Raw genomic sequence first — 20,444 nt, 5'->3', positions numbered from 1 at the left:
TAAAACTCTTAATCCCGTCCATGAAGAAACGTGAGTTATGAGGCAGCAGATTCCCCAGAAGATAGCTGTTTTTCAAATACCTTATCTTTCTGGGAGGTCACAGATTCTGTTTCATAATTTTTGCCACATATAGTTTAGCGTTTTCTTACATAGCTAGAGAAATAATTTCAATGGGTTCATTTTTCATTTGAGCTATACAAGAAGCTGGTACTGATGTAAATAATAGCGATACACTATAATTATGCTCCTTTCTTATTTGTACTAGCTGTATACCCACGTATGTTTAGTTCCAAGATTACATTAATTATTTTAGTTTTGAACTAATGAATTTTGATTGAAATTAACGGAGGTTGAATGAGTTATGGTCAGAAACTGATTCCGTTTGATAGGCAAGTTTGTCAAAAACTTCATGATGGATTAGTCTATATCTGTTTAGTTTACTATAATTAAAGGAGAAAAATATCGTAGTTAAGATAGTTTGAGATTATATTATAGTTTGTTTCTGACACGAATGATCCAACGATAATAAGATACTATAGACAGATAATAAAACAAAAATCACAACATAATAGATGATTTGGTAAGAATATTTGTGATTAAATATATACTGAGAGTTATTTGATTTTTCTCAGTCTCAGTGTGATTTTTCTCAGTCTCACACAGTTATTGAGTTTCTTTTCTCGTTTTTTCTAGCTGATTTTGGCTCAGCAAGTATAAAATGTCCGGCCAATAGTTTTGTTGGCACACCTTATTGGATGGCTCCTGAGGTTATCCTTGCAATGGATGAAGGCCAGTATGACGGAAAGGTGGATGTGTGGTCATTGGGTATTACGTGTATTGAATTGGGTGAGTATTGTGTTCTCTTCTAAATCAATTTGACTTAATACACGAACTAAATTCGCAGTCAAAAGTTATTTTGAACTGTTTTATATAATGATTGAAGATTTTTCTCAGTATGAACGAGTTCGTATTAAACGCATGGTCCAGGGATTGGTTTCTGTAGTTTTATTTCGTCATAGGGGAGGCAATATTGGACTTATTCTGAAGTTGTTTGTTCCTGAAGAGACTTTCTGTACAAGTGAATACAAAATATGTTTTCCTGCATGCTTATGAAAATAATAATAACCTTTCAATCGAATGGCCAGTCTACGTAGTAATCTGGTCATGTGTTGTTTCTAGTCAATCTCAAGAGTTAGTTGAGAAGGTCGTTTCACGTCCATGGTAACGAAGTTTGAAGCTCACCTCAGCTTAAGAAAAGCCGTAACGCCACCAGCGATTGTGTTCCACGTGTTACCTCTGTCTTGCAGCAATGGCCCTGCAGCGGAGTTTCCATTGCGGGAGACTGCGTTGAAGAACACCGTGGTCCAAACGATTCCATTCCTATTGTCGAGCTTTCTAGAGACCCTCAATTGTATGGGAACGTCTGCTTTTCACGGCCCGTTTGCACAACGGAAACCCATCAAAATCCACCTGAGAAGCATTGGGGGATTTAACAGAGATGTCTATAAAGAGTAATACATGAATGCCCGTTTCACGTGCCATGCGATCCATGTATGCCTGCATGGACTTTGCTGTATGACTGAATGCCTTGTCCTGGTGGATGACAACACAAGATGTATCGCTGCCATAGAGAGAAGGAATAACATGTCTGTAGAGTGGCTCCAAAATGTTCTGGTAATGAGCAGCATTGATTTTAAGCTTTTTGTCCACTGTGCACGATGGAAGTTCGTCGTTAAAGCAGTAACAACCAACAACCATGAAGTCACGTGGAAAACTTTCAGCACACGTATCCCATTAGATCATTTTTTTTGTCATCCCAACAGATACACCCATGCTTCATCTAGTAACATTACATACTTCCAACAGTCACCGGCCAAATGGCGTTCGTAGAGTTTTCGGCTGTTGGTCTTCCTCTTCTGGACATGCGAAGCACGCAGCTTTTGAACTTGAGCCTTGTGCTTCTGTACGAGTCGTAAATCTTGGTCTATCATGCGACCTACAGTTGCGGGGAAACATTGCATTGCACTGCGTTGCTCTTCGTGTTACCAGGTTTTTACGTCGCGCCAGGGAGCTCTTTCCGCACAACAGCGAGGAGACGCTTAGGCTTTCGATATGTTAGAGGTCCACTTTGGTTCCTGCAATAGATACGGTGCACGCTGTTCGCCGTGACACCTTGTGAATAGGCGGACATATGGGCAGCAGCCCATACTCTTGCACAGTCTAGTTTGGAAGTATAAAAATATAGAAATTAAACTTGCTTTATATATTTACATTTTGTCAAGATTCTTTCCAGTTGTTGAAATTACGTCCGCAGGCAATGCGGATGCATCTTTTCTACATATTAGTAAACAGATTTGTTGAATGAAGATCAAATATTTGGTCGATTATTATATTTGTGTTATAGTAGTTTATTCATACGTTGTGTGAAGTAGTGCAGATTTATTGGAATAACAAAAATTGATTAGGTCACTGAATTTGTGGAGATTTGAGCTCTGCCGGGTGGATACTGTATTAGGAACACAACCCGTTTTCTATGTTTGTTTAGATGATCTGTCCCCCTATCCCTCCTAACCTAAATGGATAATGTTTATTGCTGGCAAATTGTCAGAGCATCCTCTAGCCGAATGGAAGGTCCGGATTCGAGCTCTTGCCTTCTAGTGGTATGATTTTTTTTTTAATTCATCATGTCATACCTACGGCAGTTAAGTGAAGATACAGTATTAAGTATTTATAGTTTCGATTTATTGTAGAGCTAAATTTATTGTATAGTTTGCTGTTAAAAATATGGTAATATAATGGTATTTATCATATAGAGAAAACATTTTTTTTCTTCCTTCTCTGGTGTTATTTCAATTCGCGAAAGCTTTAAACACTCATAAATATTTTCTTTAATTGAATATAAATGAGGGGGAACAGCTCCTTATCAAGAGAACTTTTAGGGTAAGTGTTCAATCAAATAATCTGGAGGAATAATTTTATAAGAAACAATTCTTAAAAAGCCAGGTGAAGTGCTTGTCCTTAAACATTATTCGTTCTGGTGATTTGATGTATTATACCAGCCCTGAAAAGTTCTCTCAAGGGAAACCACTCTCCCTCGCTTTCGGTTCGACAAAGGAAAATTAGTACTGAAAGCTTCAACTGAAACGTAGTACTGAAAGCTTTGGCGAACTGAAGCCAAAACAGCAAAGAGCCAGGCAAAAACTTCAAGAAAATATCGAGTAAGTTTTATTATGGTAATTTTATTATTGAGAGTACTATTGTTTTTTGTTTCAGCGGAGAGGAAACCACCATATTTCAACATGAACGCAATGAGTGCCTTGTACCACATCGCCCAAAATGATAGCCCGACCTTGCAATCACCGGATTGGACTGATGTTTTCCGACATTTCGTTGAATCTTGCCTGCAAAAGAATCCCAACGACAGACCGACCTCTGGAAAGCTGCTTTCGGTATGTTTTGATCAAACAATCCATCTTGACAGTGCTGTTTAAACTAGATGTAAATCCAAAATGATAAGGGCAGGTTTCACAAAATATGCTAGTCTTATAATGCTGGTGAATGTTGGGCGATAATCAAGCTTATTGTATACCACAAAATGATAAATAGGGGTAATATCATTGGTATTTACAAATTTCTTTACTATTACTGTAGTGTTTCTGCTTCGTATTATTTTAGGCTTGTAATCAACACCTGTAAGACTTTCGTGTGGCATGTTCTGTACAATAGGCCTCAAGTTACACATTGAAATAGCGAGAGATATATAGAAACACGTGACCTTTCCTTACGCCATTCTAGTAGTAGTTGTTTATGCGCTTAGTTTCAAGCTTATTTTAATAACATAAAATTTAAATTATCTTTTAAGATAGGAAAATTTGATATTTATCTTGTTAGACAATTATGATATAAAAACGTTAGCTTGTTATCTTAAACTTTGCTGTCAATCCGTTCTAAATAAATGTCCACGTTGTTTGTCCACCTCAAAGACCTATATATAATTGAAAGTGACTATGTTTATGACTCTTAATCTCTTGAACCGCCAGACCTATCTCGATCAAATTTTTGACGTAGATGCGGTTCTGCCCATTGTGTTTTTTTAGCTTTTCACTTTGGCGGTAGAACTTAGGGGAGGGAGAGGAGGGGGAATTGTAAAATAAATAAATAAATAAAATAAAACTTAATAACTGTTGAATCAAATGACCAATCTCGATCAAATTGTCAACATAGATGAGATTCGTGCCTGGGATGTCTTTTTATCATTTCACTTTGACGGAGCAACGTAAGGGAGGGGAAGGAGGGGGAGATATACAAAAATCAGTATATATAAAAATAAAAGTGACCATGCTCGTGAGTTAATAACTCTTGAACCTTTCGATCGATCTCAATCAAATTTTCAACACAGATGACGTTCGGGCCTGGGATAATTCGAACGTTGATGTAGAAGGCTGTAATTGCCGGCAGATTTTCCTCACCTTGGTATCTGCCACATACAGAAAAATTAATTACCTACATAAAAAACTGGAGATTAGAGACAAATTTACCTTATTGTAACGATGAAGTTTTAATCTTTTTAATCTTCAGAGCAAAAATGTTTTTAAATCCGGCACGAGCTAGGAAAAATGAAAAAGAAGGAAATGTAATAATTAATATTGATATTTTTTTATGATATGAAATAGATTGCTGTTCTTTATTAATCACTCGGACAACGAGTGTGTGTTTTTTTTTCTTTCTTTATAATTGCTATAGTGATGAGATTGTTATAACTGATTTGTAAAGATGTAAGAATATGCAACGAATGGAGACGTAGAATATAGTGACTTACAGAATTTGTAGAAGCCAAAATCTTCGAAAAATACATAAGTTATTTTATTATATTTGGTGTAATTTGGACATTTATTGGTAAATTACGTTTAAAGTTGTTCAATAATTGTATTTAACGGATTTATTACAAATATATAATTGATTGTGCAAATTATATTATTTTTTGATACACCTTTGTAGAATAGTAGTAAAGTTGAGTAAACATTGTATTACTAATATGCAACTGATAAAATGTCCATACTACGGTATTTTTTTTGTGATCAAAAATGAATTCTTGTGGAAAAAGTGCAGTAAAATTTTCGAACATATTTTTCCAAAAATAAGTAATTCTTAGATTTTTCACTTTGTGTAACTATTTTTTCATGGAACTTATATTTCAAATAAAGTTTAAGGTACAACAAAGTTGTAAGGAATAGGGAAACATAATTATATCCTTGATGGGGTACAAATTGTAAATCATACTTTGTACAGGTATATTATACAGGTTTACTTTTCATTTTTAGCATCAAATGGTGTCACGGGGCATATCGACACATGTTCTGATCGACCTCATTCAGCGTACCAAAGCAGCAGTTCGAGAGCTGGATAACCTGAATTATCGGAAACTCAAGAAGATCTTGATGATCGATGGCTGTGAAAACGAAAGCACTGTAGGAGATGCTGATGGTAAGGGGAATAATGTTAAAAGAGTGAATTATTTGCGTTAGATTCAAAAGTAAATTCCTCCTCTTCTATGACTTAGAGACATAAAACTCAATTTTCATTTCATTTCAAAGATAATGAATGATCTGTTCTCTTCCAACATAAAATGTCATTTATCTGAGTGAGCGGCATCTGCATTCAGGGTTCACACTGACCTTGTAAATCAGGGAAAATTAAGAATTAAAATGAGTCAGGATAATGTTCCAAAATATGCCAAAAAGGCATGGAAATGTATTCAACAGAAAAATTAGGGAAATATCAGAAGGTTCAGCCGTCCTTATTATTTTTGTTTATTTATTTTTTTCTTAAAGCAATTTCTACAAGTATTTTAAAAGAAATGCGCCTCGTTGTATTGAAATTTTAGACAGCCCTTGAATCCTCGATTTGTAAGCTAACTTCTTACTTGCTACTCGGTCACTAACATCATTTTGCACCAGAGATGTCGTAACAAGAGCAGAGATACTATGGGCGGGTATTAGTAGACAGCAAAATGTCATTGAATTCTTACTCAAAGATTGGTGAGGCATTCAGATGTTTCCAGATTATGCAATAGACTCTACCTTTAAAGTGGGGGCAAAGTGCAATAGACCCAGCCTTCAAAATGAGGACAACAGAGTGTAAATATGTAATTAACTATGGTCAGGGTCCATATTTTATTAATAGTCTCAAAGATAGATTAAGCCAGTGTGATGATTTTGTATTTTATTTCGGTGAATCACTTAAAATTTCATGATATTAATAGAAGTAGAGTCGTATCGAGTATTTCAATAGTGTCTTTTTGGGTAGAGCTACAGCACAAGGTCTAGTTAATAATCTTGTTGCAGAAATCAAACCACTGCAATAAAAAGAACATTCTTCAAGTCTCAGTGGATAGTCTGAATTTGAATTTTAAGTGTCATGAGAAAGTTAGTTGCAAAAATCAACGAGGATGACCCAAGTAACTGTGTAGTTTCTTGCGAGATGATATTTCATTTTCAACGATTCTTTAACCCGATCTGCTAAATTTATCATTTTTTTAAAAAAAAAGTGCAACAAAATTGCTTGAAAATGTCCTTTTTATTGACAGAATTTTGGCTATTTTCGAAAATACCAGGAAAAAAAAATATTCATGATAGGAAATCCCAACAGCAAGATAAAAAATATTTCAGCACAAATTAAAGATGTTTTATAAAGTGCAAATTCACATTTTTCAAAGTATTTCTTTGGAATGTGAACCATTTCTGAGAAAATTTCAAACCTCTGATCTTGTTCATATTTGTTTTTAAATTGACAAGTTCTTCAGAGTTTATTGAAGAGATTCATAAAGTCAAACAAAATGCATGCAGCACTAAAGTCTTCTTGTCTTTGGATCTTCAGCACAAAGAAAATGTATGAAACTTAAAAAAGTATCGATCTGAGTTTTCACACAAATAAAAGTGAGAAGTTCGAATTAGTGCTAAATTATCCTCATCAAAATGACAGAAGAATTTTTTAAAACCCTACACTAATGATACCCTACACTATTACACCTGCCGACAAAACAATAACACCTGTTAACGTGCATCAGCATGGAGCTAACACTAGACGACGTTACTATCATGCGGACAAGATGTCACACATCGCTTGATCCACTACTCAAGTATCACTGTTATAGCCCCCTCTACTCACACCAATTTTGCGTTAGGATAGGCCGTCTTCCCACAGGCCGACTACACGAGGCATAGAGGTACTTGCCCTCTTGTTTCCTGTTCACTTATGTCGAACTGAGAGCCACACATGCGTCATTCTGTGGAATTTGTAAAAATTCGTGCGCCATATTCTTCCGTACAGATCCTGTGAGCTTTGGACACATTCCGTCACTCATTCTTGGTGTTGTAGTTTCCACAAACAGCGATGTATAAGATACAAGAAAACTTTATGTTGGAACGCTATTAATTTATATGTACAAGTGAATATCTGAGTAACGTAGCTATTATTACCATAATTTTTTGTTTTAGATATGGTATTCCTGATCCTGATTTTGAATCTATCCCTTCGTTTCAACTCCTTGATATCCATTGTGCCACATACTTTTAATATAGGGAAAGGTGATTGGTCAACCTACCCGATCTCTTTAAAGCAACCTGCCTCTGTACCCTTGGCTAGAACCTGCCTCTGGACCCTTGTACACCTTATCAGATAAGGGATTGGGAAGATCTTTCACATTTCAGTAAATTTATATGTACAGTTACAGTGAGTCTTCAGAGTGGTAGATCTTATGCCTCCAAAAGTGTAATAATACATTTCTGATATTATTAAGATTATTGTATTGAAGCTATGTTATTTTGTTGCAGACACTCCTGACGAACAGATAGGAGGAGATAGTAGTAAAAGTAATAGCATCACATCGGAGCACAGCATTCACTCGATGGGTGTTAGTGCTAGCTCACAAAGTAGTTCAACCAATAGTCTTCCACCAAATACAGATGGAAATGATAGTAATTACCCACCTTCAGTACGCAATAGACGTAAGGTAAGAAATGATAGTCTTTTTATATATATATATATATATATATATATATATATATATATATATATATATATATATATATATAAAAGAGAACGTACAAATCCTTTGTTAGATCATCATAGGTAAAAACAAACGTATTTATATGCAACCCGCATGACAGTGTCACTCGGCGGGTTAACATAAATGACAGGCGCTATAATGTTAACATTTACTGCAATCACTTGAAAGCGAAAAAGTAAAAATTATCTAAGTAACAAAGTTTATTGCGTTCCGGGGTGACCGCAGCGAAGCGGGGCGGGTTAACATAAATGACAGGCGATATAATGTTAACATTTAATGCAATCTTCTATGGTTTTTATCATATCACTTGAAAGCGAAAAAGTAAAAATTATCTAAGTAACAACGTTTATTGCGTTCCGGGGTGACCGCAGCGAAGCGGGGTGAACGCTGCTAGTCTTATATATAAAAGAGAACGTACAAATCCTTTGTTCCCTCATCACGCTAATACGGCTGAACCAATTTCTTTTATTTTTGGGGGGTTATTAGGATTTGGACCCTAGATGGTTTTTATCATATCACTTTAATTTTTAATTACCAGTGTCTTGAGATAATTGACCATTCAAGTGTCCATAACGTACAAATCCTTTGTTAGATCATCATAGGTAAAAATAAACGTATTTATATGCAACCCGCATGACCGTGTCACTCGGCGGGTTAACATAAATGACAGGCGCTATAATGTTAACATTTACTGCAATCACTTGAAAGCGAAAAAGTAAAAATTATCTAAGTAACAAAGTTTATTGCGTTCCGGGGTGACCGCAGCGAAGCGGGGTGAACGCTGCTAGTATATATATATATATATATATATATATATATATATATATATATATATATATATATATGTATATGATAGAAAGTTTACAACCAAAAGAGCAGCATCATTTGGACTGCTTTTTAAAGATATCACTTTCTCTTAACACAGGGTGCCTACGCAATCGTGAATAAGCTGTGGATTTCATATACCATTAAAAAAGACTTGGAATATGCCATGAATTTCTTTATCAAACCTTGAAAATCTAGAAAATTGTAATATTTTTAGTTTTTTAATACAGTTGACACTGTAAGGTTGAATGAGAGCAACTTTTAATTATTCCACTGCAACGTACTGACCGTCGCACCGCGCCTCGGATCCTGTCCCCGCTTCGGTCCAGCACCAGACGGCTTTTATTGTCGTATGGTCAGGAAAGGTTATTTTTATAAACTTTCCGATGTGAAATTGAAAAATGTTTGACTCTGTTATTTAGTTTGAGTGGGAACTCTGTAATAGTTGAAGCAAATTACGGAACAGGTGTAGCAGAGCGGTTTACATTTTCGCTTTGCAGACAGAAGGTTCCGAGTTCAGCTATCCGGATAAATTTTCATACACAGACTAATCATATTAATACTAGGATGGTTTGCTTTAATACGTATAGGGCCTAGCTTACTCTTCTCCCTGTGTTTGATTTTGATTTAAGTCCGTCGTTAAAACGGGGCAATGAAACGTATCCCGTATTAACAGCAACCGATTCAGTTGTTTCAAGTTAATATGCTTCACAGCTGCATCAAGTCCTGTATAATATTCAGTACTCATTTACGTATCCTAACGAAAATGCAAAATTCGTTCTTTAAGTTTGGGCTTTGTTTATGTGTTAAAGGTTCCTAATATATCAGTAAGCGTAATATGATATAAAATTGAGCTAAAGGTGAAACACAAGATGGTACTTCCTTCTACCAGTAAGATACTTGTAACTCTTTCTAAAGGTTCTCGGATTGAAATGCAATATAGTGATTTAAGTCTTGAAAATTTTACTTTCCAATATAGTTTCACTTTGTCACCAATATACTTTGTCCAACGATATACTTTATGCAATCGCGGAAACCATATTCCTCCAGGATTGTAAAATATTCTACTTATGCTTTAAACTCTTCGTCTGAATAAAATCAAAGTTCAACAGGGTATATTTTCAGTTACAAAGAAGATGGATGTATAATAGAACCGAGTGTGGTGAATAAGGCGGATACAGCAGCAAATCATAACCAATTCATTAATTTTACATTGAAAGAGCCCTCGTAGCTGGCAACCATTGTCATAACAAAATTTTCTTTGACAGACCCACTTTATTTTATTTTTTCCTGTAATTGGTCCAGAAGCTTTTGCATAGGATTCAGCGGTGATGATTTTCTCAGTTAATGAATATTGAATATATTATAGTCAGTGAAAAAGATAAGTTTTGCCATCTCACAAAACGGAAACTTTAATCGGTCCGACAGACTTTTTTTTGGTTCAGAACTAGAATGTTTCATTTTTGTAATTTGTTAGTGATCTATTTTTCATCGATGATAATGAATCTATGCATTATTTATTTATTATTTACCTGTTATCCGTATCCTTAAAGATTTATATTTTGAATCGTTTGTACCAAATCTCAGTAATCACGGCACTTTCTTGCAGACGTTTTGTAAAAATGTCAAAATGTAAACTACTTGTTCACCTGAGATAGTTTAGAACTCTTGCAATATCACTTACCTTTAATCGGCTGTTCTGGACTACCATATTAAACATTTCTTTTTTAATAGTGTCTGGTATAGTGACAGATTTTATTCGTCCACTTGGCAACAGCTGAAAATGACGGTGCCTAGCCGTTGGCTCCTAATTAATGTAGAGAGATGATTAAGGTATCTATCTCTTTAGGAAGCAAGAAACTTTCCAACAGTGTGCATTTCATCCACATCGGGAGTCCTTCAGCAGAACGGTAGGGAGAAAAGGTGAATGTTTTTAGTTCCCCCTCACCTTAGCATTTGGAACTCTCCCCCAAAGGAGCTACACGCATGAAAAGTTGTTATCAATAAAGATAAATGAACTTACTAACTAGTGATACCATGTGTATGGCCATTGGGCTTGGGAGGGGTTTATCCTTTTTTTGTGTATATTTTTTATAAAAGAAAAACATAGTACTTAAAAATTGTGGGGACACTGGTAACACTGTTATTTACCGTTCGCCGAGAAAAATAATGTCGCATGTACGCCAGACATTCGGAACTATGATATAAAAAATTAAAGGCGAAGATACAATAGAAAATAGAAAAAAAACAATCTGAACATCGTACCAACGAGAATCATCCTGTATATTTTTGTATTGTCGTCTACCCTGACGTTGGCAGCCCTAACAACGCCCCTAATTGTCACAACGACATGAACGATACCTCCTTGAAAAGCTTATGAGACACAGATTCCAACAAGGTAACGTTTGTGCCTCCCGTGTCCAATTCGTAAAAGAGGAAGAGGAGTCAAAAAATTCGGGAAAAAATAAAACTTTTTCGAAGTTTGTGTGGCTCTGGCAACACTTTGTCATACGCACGGGGAATAAAAGTTACCTTTCCTCCGTGTGACAAAAGTCTGTGACAATTATGGGCGTCGCTAGGGCTGCCAATGTCAGGGTAGACTGAAATATTTCGATAAATATGTACAGAATGATTCTCTTAAAAAAGACGTTCGGATTTTTTTTTTTTTTACTTGTATTGAACTTTCGTCCTTAATTTTTTTTTCATTGTTCCCAATGTCTGGCGTACACGTAAAAATGCGCACAAGTAAGTGTTGCCAGCATCTCAAATTTCCAGAAACAAAATTTTTCATTTTTCTTTTTCTTATACGGGTTTGGCATGGGGGCCACAAGAGTTAGCTTGTTGAAATCTGTGTTCCATAAGCGTTACAGTGAGGTATAGTTCATGTTCTGGACAGTTAGAATGGGTACTAGGGCCGCCAACGTAAAAGACTACTATTTTGTTGAAATCCCTGTCGGTCCTGAAAAGGTTAAATTAAGCAGTCTGCAGAAGCTCAGGTACGTTTTACAACGTTTGTAAAACCCCATATGTAGCCGCCTTTGTTAAACATGAAGTATTCCTTAATGTATGTATGAAATAGTAGTGTTCAGAATATATTGATGTGAATGTGGGTATTTCTTTTTCTAGGCCAGTAATTCAGCATCTCAAGAACATGGTGCCAACAACTTTGCAACTATTCGGACCACGTCGATAGTTACGAAACAGCAGAAGGAACATATGCAAGAGGAAATGCATGAACAAATGAGTGGCTACAAACGAATGAGGCGGGAACACCAAGGAGCGTTGTTGAAGGTAAGACTTTGGGTTTAAAATTCTATTTTTAAGAGATTGATGACAATGTATGATTACAACTGATCATATAAATTATTTACATTTAAGCGTTATTACTTCACCATGAGAGAGCGAGGGGAAAAATTTTACAATTGATAAAATATTTTCTCTCGTTTTTCAGCTGCTCACGGATTTAACATATTTCCGGTACTAGAAACATATATTGGCTGTTAAATTTAACTTTTTTTAATGTACTGATTTCTACAGTTTTGGTTATTTCTCTTCAGTTACTCATAGCTACAATTTAGTCTTTGTTAAAACGAAGAAATCCGTCAGTTCAGTTACATTAGAGGCATACCAAAAAAAGATTATGACCTGACGGTAGTACGCAGAAGTATTTTTGTTGTGTATCGTTCGTGATTTAAATTACTTTGTAGCTTAAAATTATAGACTAAAGTACTAGTACGCAAACTGTAAATTATTAAGTGCCGAATTCGGAAGACCTGGGGTTTGTTTTGTATTACTTCTATTCTCCGTTAGCTTAAAGGTGCTGTGTCTGATAAGGCCTTTCTGTAATTGTATTATGCGGAAAGGAGTGTTCTATATACATTGTAGCCACTTCGAAGGGGTAGGATGTACTAAGGAGTTCAGGACGGTAAAGAGACATAAAGAAAACTTGAAATACTACTACTAAAGTCTGTGACAAACATCTTGTCATTTCAGCTAAACGAATAAAACGCAAGCTCTGACGCGACGTTGACGAGTGAGAAAGGGGTGTAGCTAGGATTGGCTAAGCAGACGAACTACAGCGCGATCAGGTGACAGAGGGTAAATGTGTACAAAATAAACGTGGGAATACCGCAACACACTCATTTGCTAGCAGCATTTAAAGGGAACTTGGAGCGCCGCCTTCAAATATCAAGATGTTTGTCACGCCGTTTAGTAATACTACCACCACCACCACCGTCGTCGTACAGTCAGAGGGGAAAGAGGCACAGCTTCAATAAGTGCACAATTGTAAAATTGTTAATATATATATATAGGATGGCCCAAAAGTAGGTATACACCCCTGCATTGATCAAGTATAACATTCTAGTTTATGGGTTTATTTGCTTCGGCTGTTCCGAGCTTGAGGAATAAGAAATAATAATAGAGAAACTGTCTACCTGATGGATAATAATAAGAAATTATATAAAACTAGCAGCGTTCACCCCGCTTCGCTGCGGTCACCCCGGAACGCAATAAACTTTGTTACTTAGATAATTTTTACTTTTTCGCTTTCAAATTGCAGTAAATGTTAAAATTATATCGCCTGTCATTTATGTTAACCCGCCGAGTCACATGGTCATGCGGGTTGCATATAAATACGTTTATTTTTACCTATGATGAACTAATAACAAAGGATTTGTACGTATGGACACTTGAATGGTCAATTATCTCAAGACACTGGTAATTAAAAATTAAAGTGATATGATAAAAACCATCTAGGGTCCAAATCATAATAACCCCCCAAAAATGAAAGAAATTGGTTCAGCCGTATTAGCGTGATGAGTTCACAAAGGATTTGTGCGTTCTCTTTTATATATATAGATGCAATGAGCTAATCAATACGATATTGTATACCTACTATTGGGCCACCTACTTCTCATATTTAACGTTTTTTAAGTCATTTCCAAAAATCTGAACAACAATATAAAGGTTTTTGCATTACTTACTAAGTTGTAAAGGATTTATATAAAACTGCGTTTTCACAGGAAACAGTTAAAAATGTGCCTTAATATGTAGTTGTACCTATTTTTTTTAATTATGGAATGTAGTCGATCACTGCATTTTATGCTACCTTTCGTCAAGTCATTGAGGGACTAAAATTACACTCAATTTTCGTAGCTAAGTCTTATACTTCTCTATGGAATAATTTTATATTGGAATTCGCAATTGATCTTCCTTCTTAATAAAACATTTTTGTTTTGTATCTGTTTCCAGCTCGAAGAGCGATGTAAAATCGAGATGGAAAGTCACAAGCAAGTACTAGATAAAGAATACGAATCCCTACTACAACAATTCAGTAAAGAATTAGAAAAGCTTCAAATTAAACACCAACAGGAGTTAGAAAGAAAGGTAAGAAAAATATACAAATGCAAAATGGTAAGTTAATATTACAAAGATAGCAAGAAATATATTGTATTTAAATAACTGTTTAAACCTTAGACATCGGGTAGCATCTTCTGTAAGTGGTCTAGGGGATGGAATTTTAAGTATTCTGGTTCGGGTCTGGAAATGTTCTTCTAGGTTTCTCAGTCATTTTGTTTTTAACTCCCAATATTTTCTTCGTTTTTCAAATCATCGATCACTTGTGTTCTTCCTACTCTCCGCTTTCCTTCCATTTTATTTTGTATGGCGTTATTGAAGAAGACAATTTCTTTACAAGGTGTGTACAGTCTAATTGGCCTCGTCCTATGAAGGATGCTGGTTAAAAGGAAGGCTACGGTCTCCTCTTCTCCTATTCGGAGAGTTACAGTAACAAAGTGAAGAGAGTCGTGACAGGGTGTCTACTGATAGTGGAAATACTTGAAATACTGGAAATTAATTTTGATACTAGAAATACTGGAATTTTGATCCACACACTGGAAAAATTATGAAATGTACAAATATTGTTCTTTATAATCTAACCTTATTTTTGAACTCCAAAAGTCCAAGGTAGTAACGATCTTGCAGTATAACTAGAATAGAATAATACACAATTATTTATACAAGTTATAAAATAATAATACATTTATATAATACAAATAATGCTCCGGGCTCACTGTATCAGGCCTCCGAGCAGGGTGTCTACAGGCCATGAAAGTTATGAATTGAGATTGTCGGTCAACGGAAAGTAGTGGAATTGAGCTTCAGATCGTGAATATATTATAGAACAACAGTAATTGCGTAATACAGTACAGTTACTGAAATAATAAATTGTGATTTTCCCTAATGATCCGGCGTTAAGAGATGACGCCATCTCTTTTGGGATTGCAGATAGTGACTAACTTCTCTCTTTCTACTAATATTTTCAGTTTCCGCTTTTTTTTTTTCTTTCTTCCTTTTCTTAAATCAATACCTCACGTATAATAATGGATGCATTATTTTATATGCAATACTTCCAATACAGTATACAGGGTGCAAACTAGTCAGTAAAAGTATGCCCAATGGTGGGAAACTGAGTGCCAGTTTTAATGCTTGATATATGAATGTGGCACATTGCTTGCTGATTTCAGTTCTTTCATGAGCAGCCTAATATATATATATATGCCTAATCATTTGTATTTTAAAGAAATCAAGGCTAACTAAATTTATTAAAAATAAAATATTCATTTGATGCTGAAACAATTACAAACCTGAAATCATCAAGAGTGTGATTATTTAAAAAAAAAAAATAAATAAATAAAAAAAATAAAAATAAAAAAGTGTTAGGTAATGGAATTTTGCTGATAGTTATACTGAATATACTGGAATTTTGAATTTGAAACTCAGTAGACACCCTGCGTGAAGAACTTGATCCGTATGCAGGGTTTGCATGTTTACCAAAAGGGGTTCTAATAGTGTAAAGCTGTATGATAAATGCAATACATCAACATCCTTAGTTCTTATATGGGAAAATAAAGTAAGCTTTGTTTTTATTATTATTTTCGCAATATATTATTTGTCCATAGCCATCAGGGGGAAACTTATTTTCCGACTTAGCCGTGTATTTAGCTTATTAGGGATGCAGTCGGTTGGTGGGGTAAAATATACTGCGGAAAAAAAATGGAGGTGTAACCACGATTCCAAACTGGTTATTTTGTGGATGATCTTCAAAATATCTTCTTGAAATTAAATGCGTCATGGATTTATGTTTTGACTGGAACTTTAGACTCAGAGCCTATTCAGATTCTGGTGTGTCTTTGTGCTTCTCTTAAACTACTGTTGTTCCTCCCTGTCCAGTTTGACTTGTGTTCTGTTTGATTCCCAGCGAACAGAACGTATACATTTACATATCTTCTGATGAATTTGACTTAGATTTAGAACTGCGAAGAGTGATGACATTTGCCTACAAATATCTCTTTTACGTCCTAATTTCAACTACTTTTAATTATCTATGTCATGTTTTTGGCATGAAGAAATTATCCTATTAGAATTTATAAGATCAATCTGAATTTTCGGTGTTTAAGGTTTGTCACGATAAGTAGTTTATTCAGTTAATAGTTGGAATAATTTTAATTTTTTTTTATTTGTTTTCGTAGCTGAAGCAGAATGCAGCAGCCGAAAAGAAACTACTAAAGGAAATTAGTTCTCGTCAAGACCAAGATAGGAAAGCATTTGAAATGCAAAAGAAGAAAGAATATAAGCAAAATAAAGAGAGATGGAAGCGAGAACTTAGCTTAGATGAATCAACACCAAAGAGACAACGCGATGCAACGCTGCAGTAAGTTTTCGCTACTATTTTTTTTTTTTTTTCGACTGTAGTATTCTGTGCTCCTTTGAGTAAACCGAGAAGCGTACCAAAGAGTGATCTTAATTTTTAAGGATGTAGATGCTAATACGTAATAAGCCTGACTGGGTTGATATAATACATGATAAAGTCAAACATTGAGTGTTTGGATTCTGCAGCAGTAAATCTTCGTGCATTTTATAAATAATGGAAAGAGTTAACAAAAAATTGGCTACTTGCCAATGAATCCTCCGTTGGTAAGCCTAAATGTTTTTCGTATACAAAAAATATATATTAAATATTTAGGCTTCCCAAGAGAGGATTGATTGGTAAGTAGCCAGGTTTTTTGTTAATTTAAATCATCCTCTCACGCACCCATATAATTTTAATTTAAAGAGGTAGCTAATTAAATATTGTATAGTGTTGTTAGTTATCTTCACTGAGTATTCTCTGCGAAAGTAGTTTTTAAGGTGGGTAGTTTCTTCTATGATTCTAAAGAGGGAGGGGACGCGGTGGCTCAGTGGTAGAGCGTTCACCTCCGGTGCTTTGGGTCCCTGGTTCGATCCCAGCTCGCGCCGTGTGGACTTTGTGGTGGACAAACACCGTGCTCGTGGGTTTTCTCGGGGTTCTCCCGTTTCCTCCCACTTTCTTCATTCCACCATTTCACTCATTTCTCATTATCACCGTCTCCTTTAGCCTAACCGGCATAAGCGTGGGACGTTAAACAAAGATTTAATTTCATTTTCATTTTTTCAAAAGAGGGAATTGGAGGGAAGATATGAATTGAGAGCTGGAGACACCACGTGTTTAAGAACTGAGCGCTATGACTTTACGGAGATTTCACACATCAATTAATATTTTCTTGATAGAAAGCACTCAGTTTTGTATAGTAACAAAAAGCCAAATCCTTGATAGAAGTTAAGGTCCTACAGATGTGTGGGAGTTTAGTATTTGATAGATGAAAATTTGTGCTTTTATAGTCGTCTTACTGCAGACCAAGACCAAAATTGTATTTTTGCAAAAATGCTTGGGAATACACCAAATAAAAGATGGAATTTGTTTTCAAAGTTTGTTGCCATTCTTCCTACAGAAAGAATTAAGTGTAGGTATTATCCTTAGCCAGAGTTCAAGAATAACGTTCGTACAAAATTTCCAAGTTCCTGGACAAGAGTTTAGGAGTTCTGATGGTCAAAGGTCGAAGAAATACTTACCGGTCATACATGAATTCCTAGTAGGAGACACATTTCGTATAGGTTCGACTTATTAATCTGTGGTCCATTAATAATGTTTCTACGTACAAAATTTTGAGTTTCTGCGAGTAGTGGTTTCGCAGATCTGGCGAACCTTTGAAAAAAGTTTCAATCCCTTCCCCCTCCTCCATGCAGAGGTTGCATTCTGCAGTTTTGTTTTATTCCCAGCTAGGATTCCAGAACATTATATATCGGGTGTTCTAAAAATGGCACCTACGGACAAAAGAGCACTATTCTGTAAGTTAAAATAAGCAAAAATACTATATGATTGTATACCCTCCCGAGCCACAGCTATATAAGTAGAAATTACACTGATAAAGTTTCTTTTCTTTCTAGGACTCATAAAGAAAATCTAAAACAATTGGAAGCTCAAGAAGAACAGCGGTTGATACGAGGTCAGAAAGAGTACCTTGAGCTAGAAATTCGAAAATTTCGTAGAAAAAAATTACTTATTTTTCATAGTCTAGAACAAGAATTACTACGCGAGGTGAGTACTTTTAATTTTATTTATTTATTTATTTATTTTATTTTATTTATTTTTGTATTTTTAAGTGAAGTGGGTTGAGTTTCGGCGAATTCCAGTTTTCTACTCTACTGGTTCACAAATTAAAAGCATCTTAGTCGAAATTAAGCTGTTAGTTGTTTCGAATCTTCGTTTAATTAGTCTTCATTAGCGTACATTATAGAACAGTATAATGTTGGTAAGATAGTAAAAGTTAATGAAGGACATAGAATAAGGAATTTTAATTGTCAGGGAGAGGCTCAAAACATAAGCTAAGTTCGGAGAAAGAATACCAATCCGTTTTGGTAGTGCATTGAAAGCAAGACAAGGCTTAAATTGAGGAAATTAAAACCTCTCAGATGATGTTAAATAATAATAATAATAATAATAATAATAATAATAATAATAATAAATCTTTATTTCAGTACCGCGAACAGCTTGTTGGTAAAAATACAGCATATTGTGGTATCAGAGCGCTACATTGCGATGCAGTAATACAACTACTAATAATAGAAATAATAGTAAATAAGAAAACGGTAAAAATAGGAACATTAATATAAAACATAATGTAGATAGCAAAAATAATTCCTTTTCAACGTTGTAAAATATGTCAAGTTCTCTACCTGTCAGTTAGACCTCGTAAAATTTTCACTTGCTTAATACAGTAAATCAAAATTTATATAAGTACACCGTGTTTCAAAAAGAATGATCTGATTTTTGACGGTAATAGTTACGGGACATGGGATTTGCCGGCAAGAAAATAAGTGTTATTTGAATGGGCGTGGCCTAGAGTTTCAGAAAATCGATGTTAGATGTCAGTCAATGCGTCTTTTTAGTTTGCAGTCAGTCAGAAGGAAGATGGCATCTGCTCAACAGGCGTTTTGTGTGCTGCAGTTTGCAAAGACTTGAGTCAGTGATTTCGGTCCAGCGTGCTTTTCGTCGGCGTTTTGGCATTGATCTGCCTGCACCCAAAAACATTCGTCGTTCATATCGCCAACTTTAAGAAATAGGGTGTGCAAACGTAAGAGTCCAGGTCGGCTACGTACTTCCGAAGTTTATGACGAATTTAGCTGTCGTCTAGATGTTGTTCGTGCTGCTGCTGGTGGTGGACACATAAAGCATTTGTAATAGCATAACTAAACTTGGAAGATTTTGAGTATTTTGCAATTTATCCCATTTTTACAGTATGTTTTTATTAATACATAAGGACTTTTAAAATCAGATCATTCTTTTTGAAACACTCTGTACTTAAAGAATTGTAATTTTTTTATAATTTCACATTTTCAATACAGAGGAACTAAAATCGTGCTTTCTCGTATGCTATGATTTGATACTTTAAAACATGTTTCGTAAACAGTATTCACTAATACATACGTTATCTAGTATTTTTTGAATGCATACTTGGTCAAAATCTTTTCTTCTATTCATAAGACTCTACAAATTCCAATATTCATAGCTGTATGAATAGTAACTCATTTTCATGTTAAAACATAGCAGTCCTATAAAACATTTTTTTGTCCAGGTTTTAGAAACTCTATTCCATATTACCGAACCAGTTCAAGCTTTGGCCTTACAATTAATTTATATAAATATACATATGTTTTATCTCTTTGAAATACACGCCACTGTTTAAAAATAGAGCCTGCTATCCTTCTGACACCTTATAGAATAGAATTTATGTAGTAACAAAACTTTTTACTGACCGTCAAATGTAATACCTAGATTTTTCATAGTGCTTACTTTCTCTTTTTGTAAGCATTGACCTCGTATTTACTGACAATATTGAGTTTATTTGTGTAGGTCATAAATTATGTTGGCTGGATGTAAGTGTTGTTGTAGTAAATAATTACCATACTCATTATTGCTTAATCTGAACAACTTTATATCTTCAGCATATAGCAGAATGTTTGAGTGTTTGATTTTTTCCAGTAAATAATTTAAAAATATGAAAAATAAGAGGAACTCGAAGGGCTACTCTTGCGGTATCGCATTTTTTACATAGCGTATACGAGAATATACAAAGATGATAAACCAATATTGGATGACTTGGTAGTAAGATACTTATGACTGATAGAATCA

The 20,444-nt window shown here is 35.1% G+C and overlaps 1 protein-coding gene across 5 annotated transcripts in view; it reads left to right on the top strand.

The window, feature by feature from the left end:
• Tao (Serine/threonine-protein kinase Tao) overlaps positions 1-20,444 on the top strand; it is a 92,366-nt gene that overhangs the window by 31,881 nt on the left and 40,041 nt on the right. For all 5 annotated transcript variants that reach the window (XR_014132639.1, XM_081768267.1, XM_081768266.1 and 2 more), the window contains 8 exons: positions 694-846; positions 3,274-3,449; positions 5,322-5,484; positions 7,833-8,011; positions 12,020-12,184; positions 14,147-14,281; positions 16,426-16,607; positions 18,200-18,350. Coding sequence is in view for 4 of the 5 variants with exons in the window: in XM_081768267.1 (XP_081624393.1) it covers positions 694-846; positions 3,274-3,449; positions 5,322-5,484; positions 7,833-8,011; positions 12,020-12,184; positions 14,147-14,281; positions 16,426-16,607; positions 18,200-18,350 (1,304 nt within the window). In the remaining variant the exon portion in view is untranslated. The remainder of the gene's footprint in view (positions 1-693; positions 847-3,273; positions 3,450-5,321; positions 5,485-7,832; positions 8,012-12,019; positions 12,185-14,146; positions 14,282-16,425; positions 16,608-18,199; positions 18,351-20,444) is intronic.

Source organism: Thermobia domestica, chromosome 8 (assembly GCF_964235325.1).
Source record: "Thermobia domestica chromosome 8, izTheDome1.hap1.1, whole genome shotgun sequence".
Taxonomy (NCBI): Eukaryota; Metazoa; Arthropoda; class Insecta; order Zygentoma; family Lepismatidae; genus Thermobia; species Thermobia domestica.
Note: the sequence above shows the minus strand (reverse complement) of the source record. Positions and strands in the feature narration are given on the sequence as shown.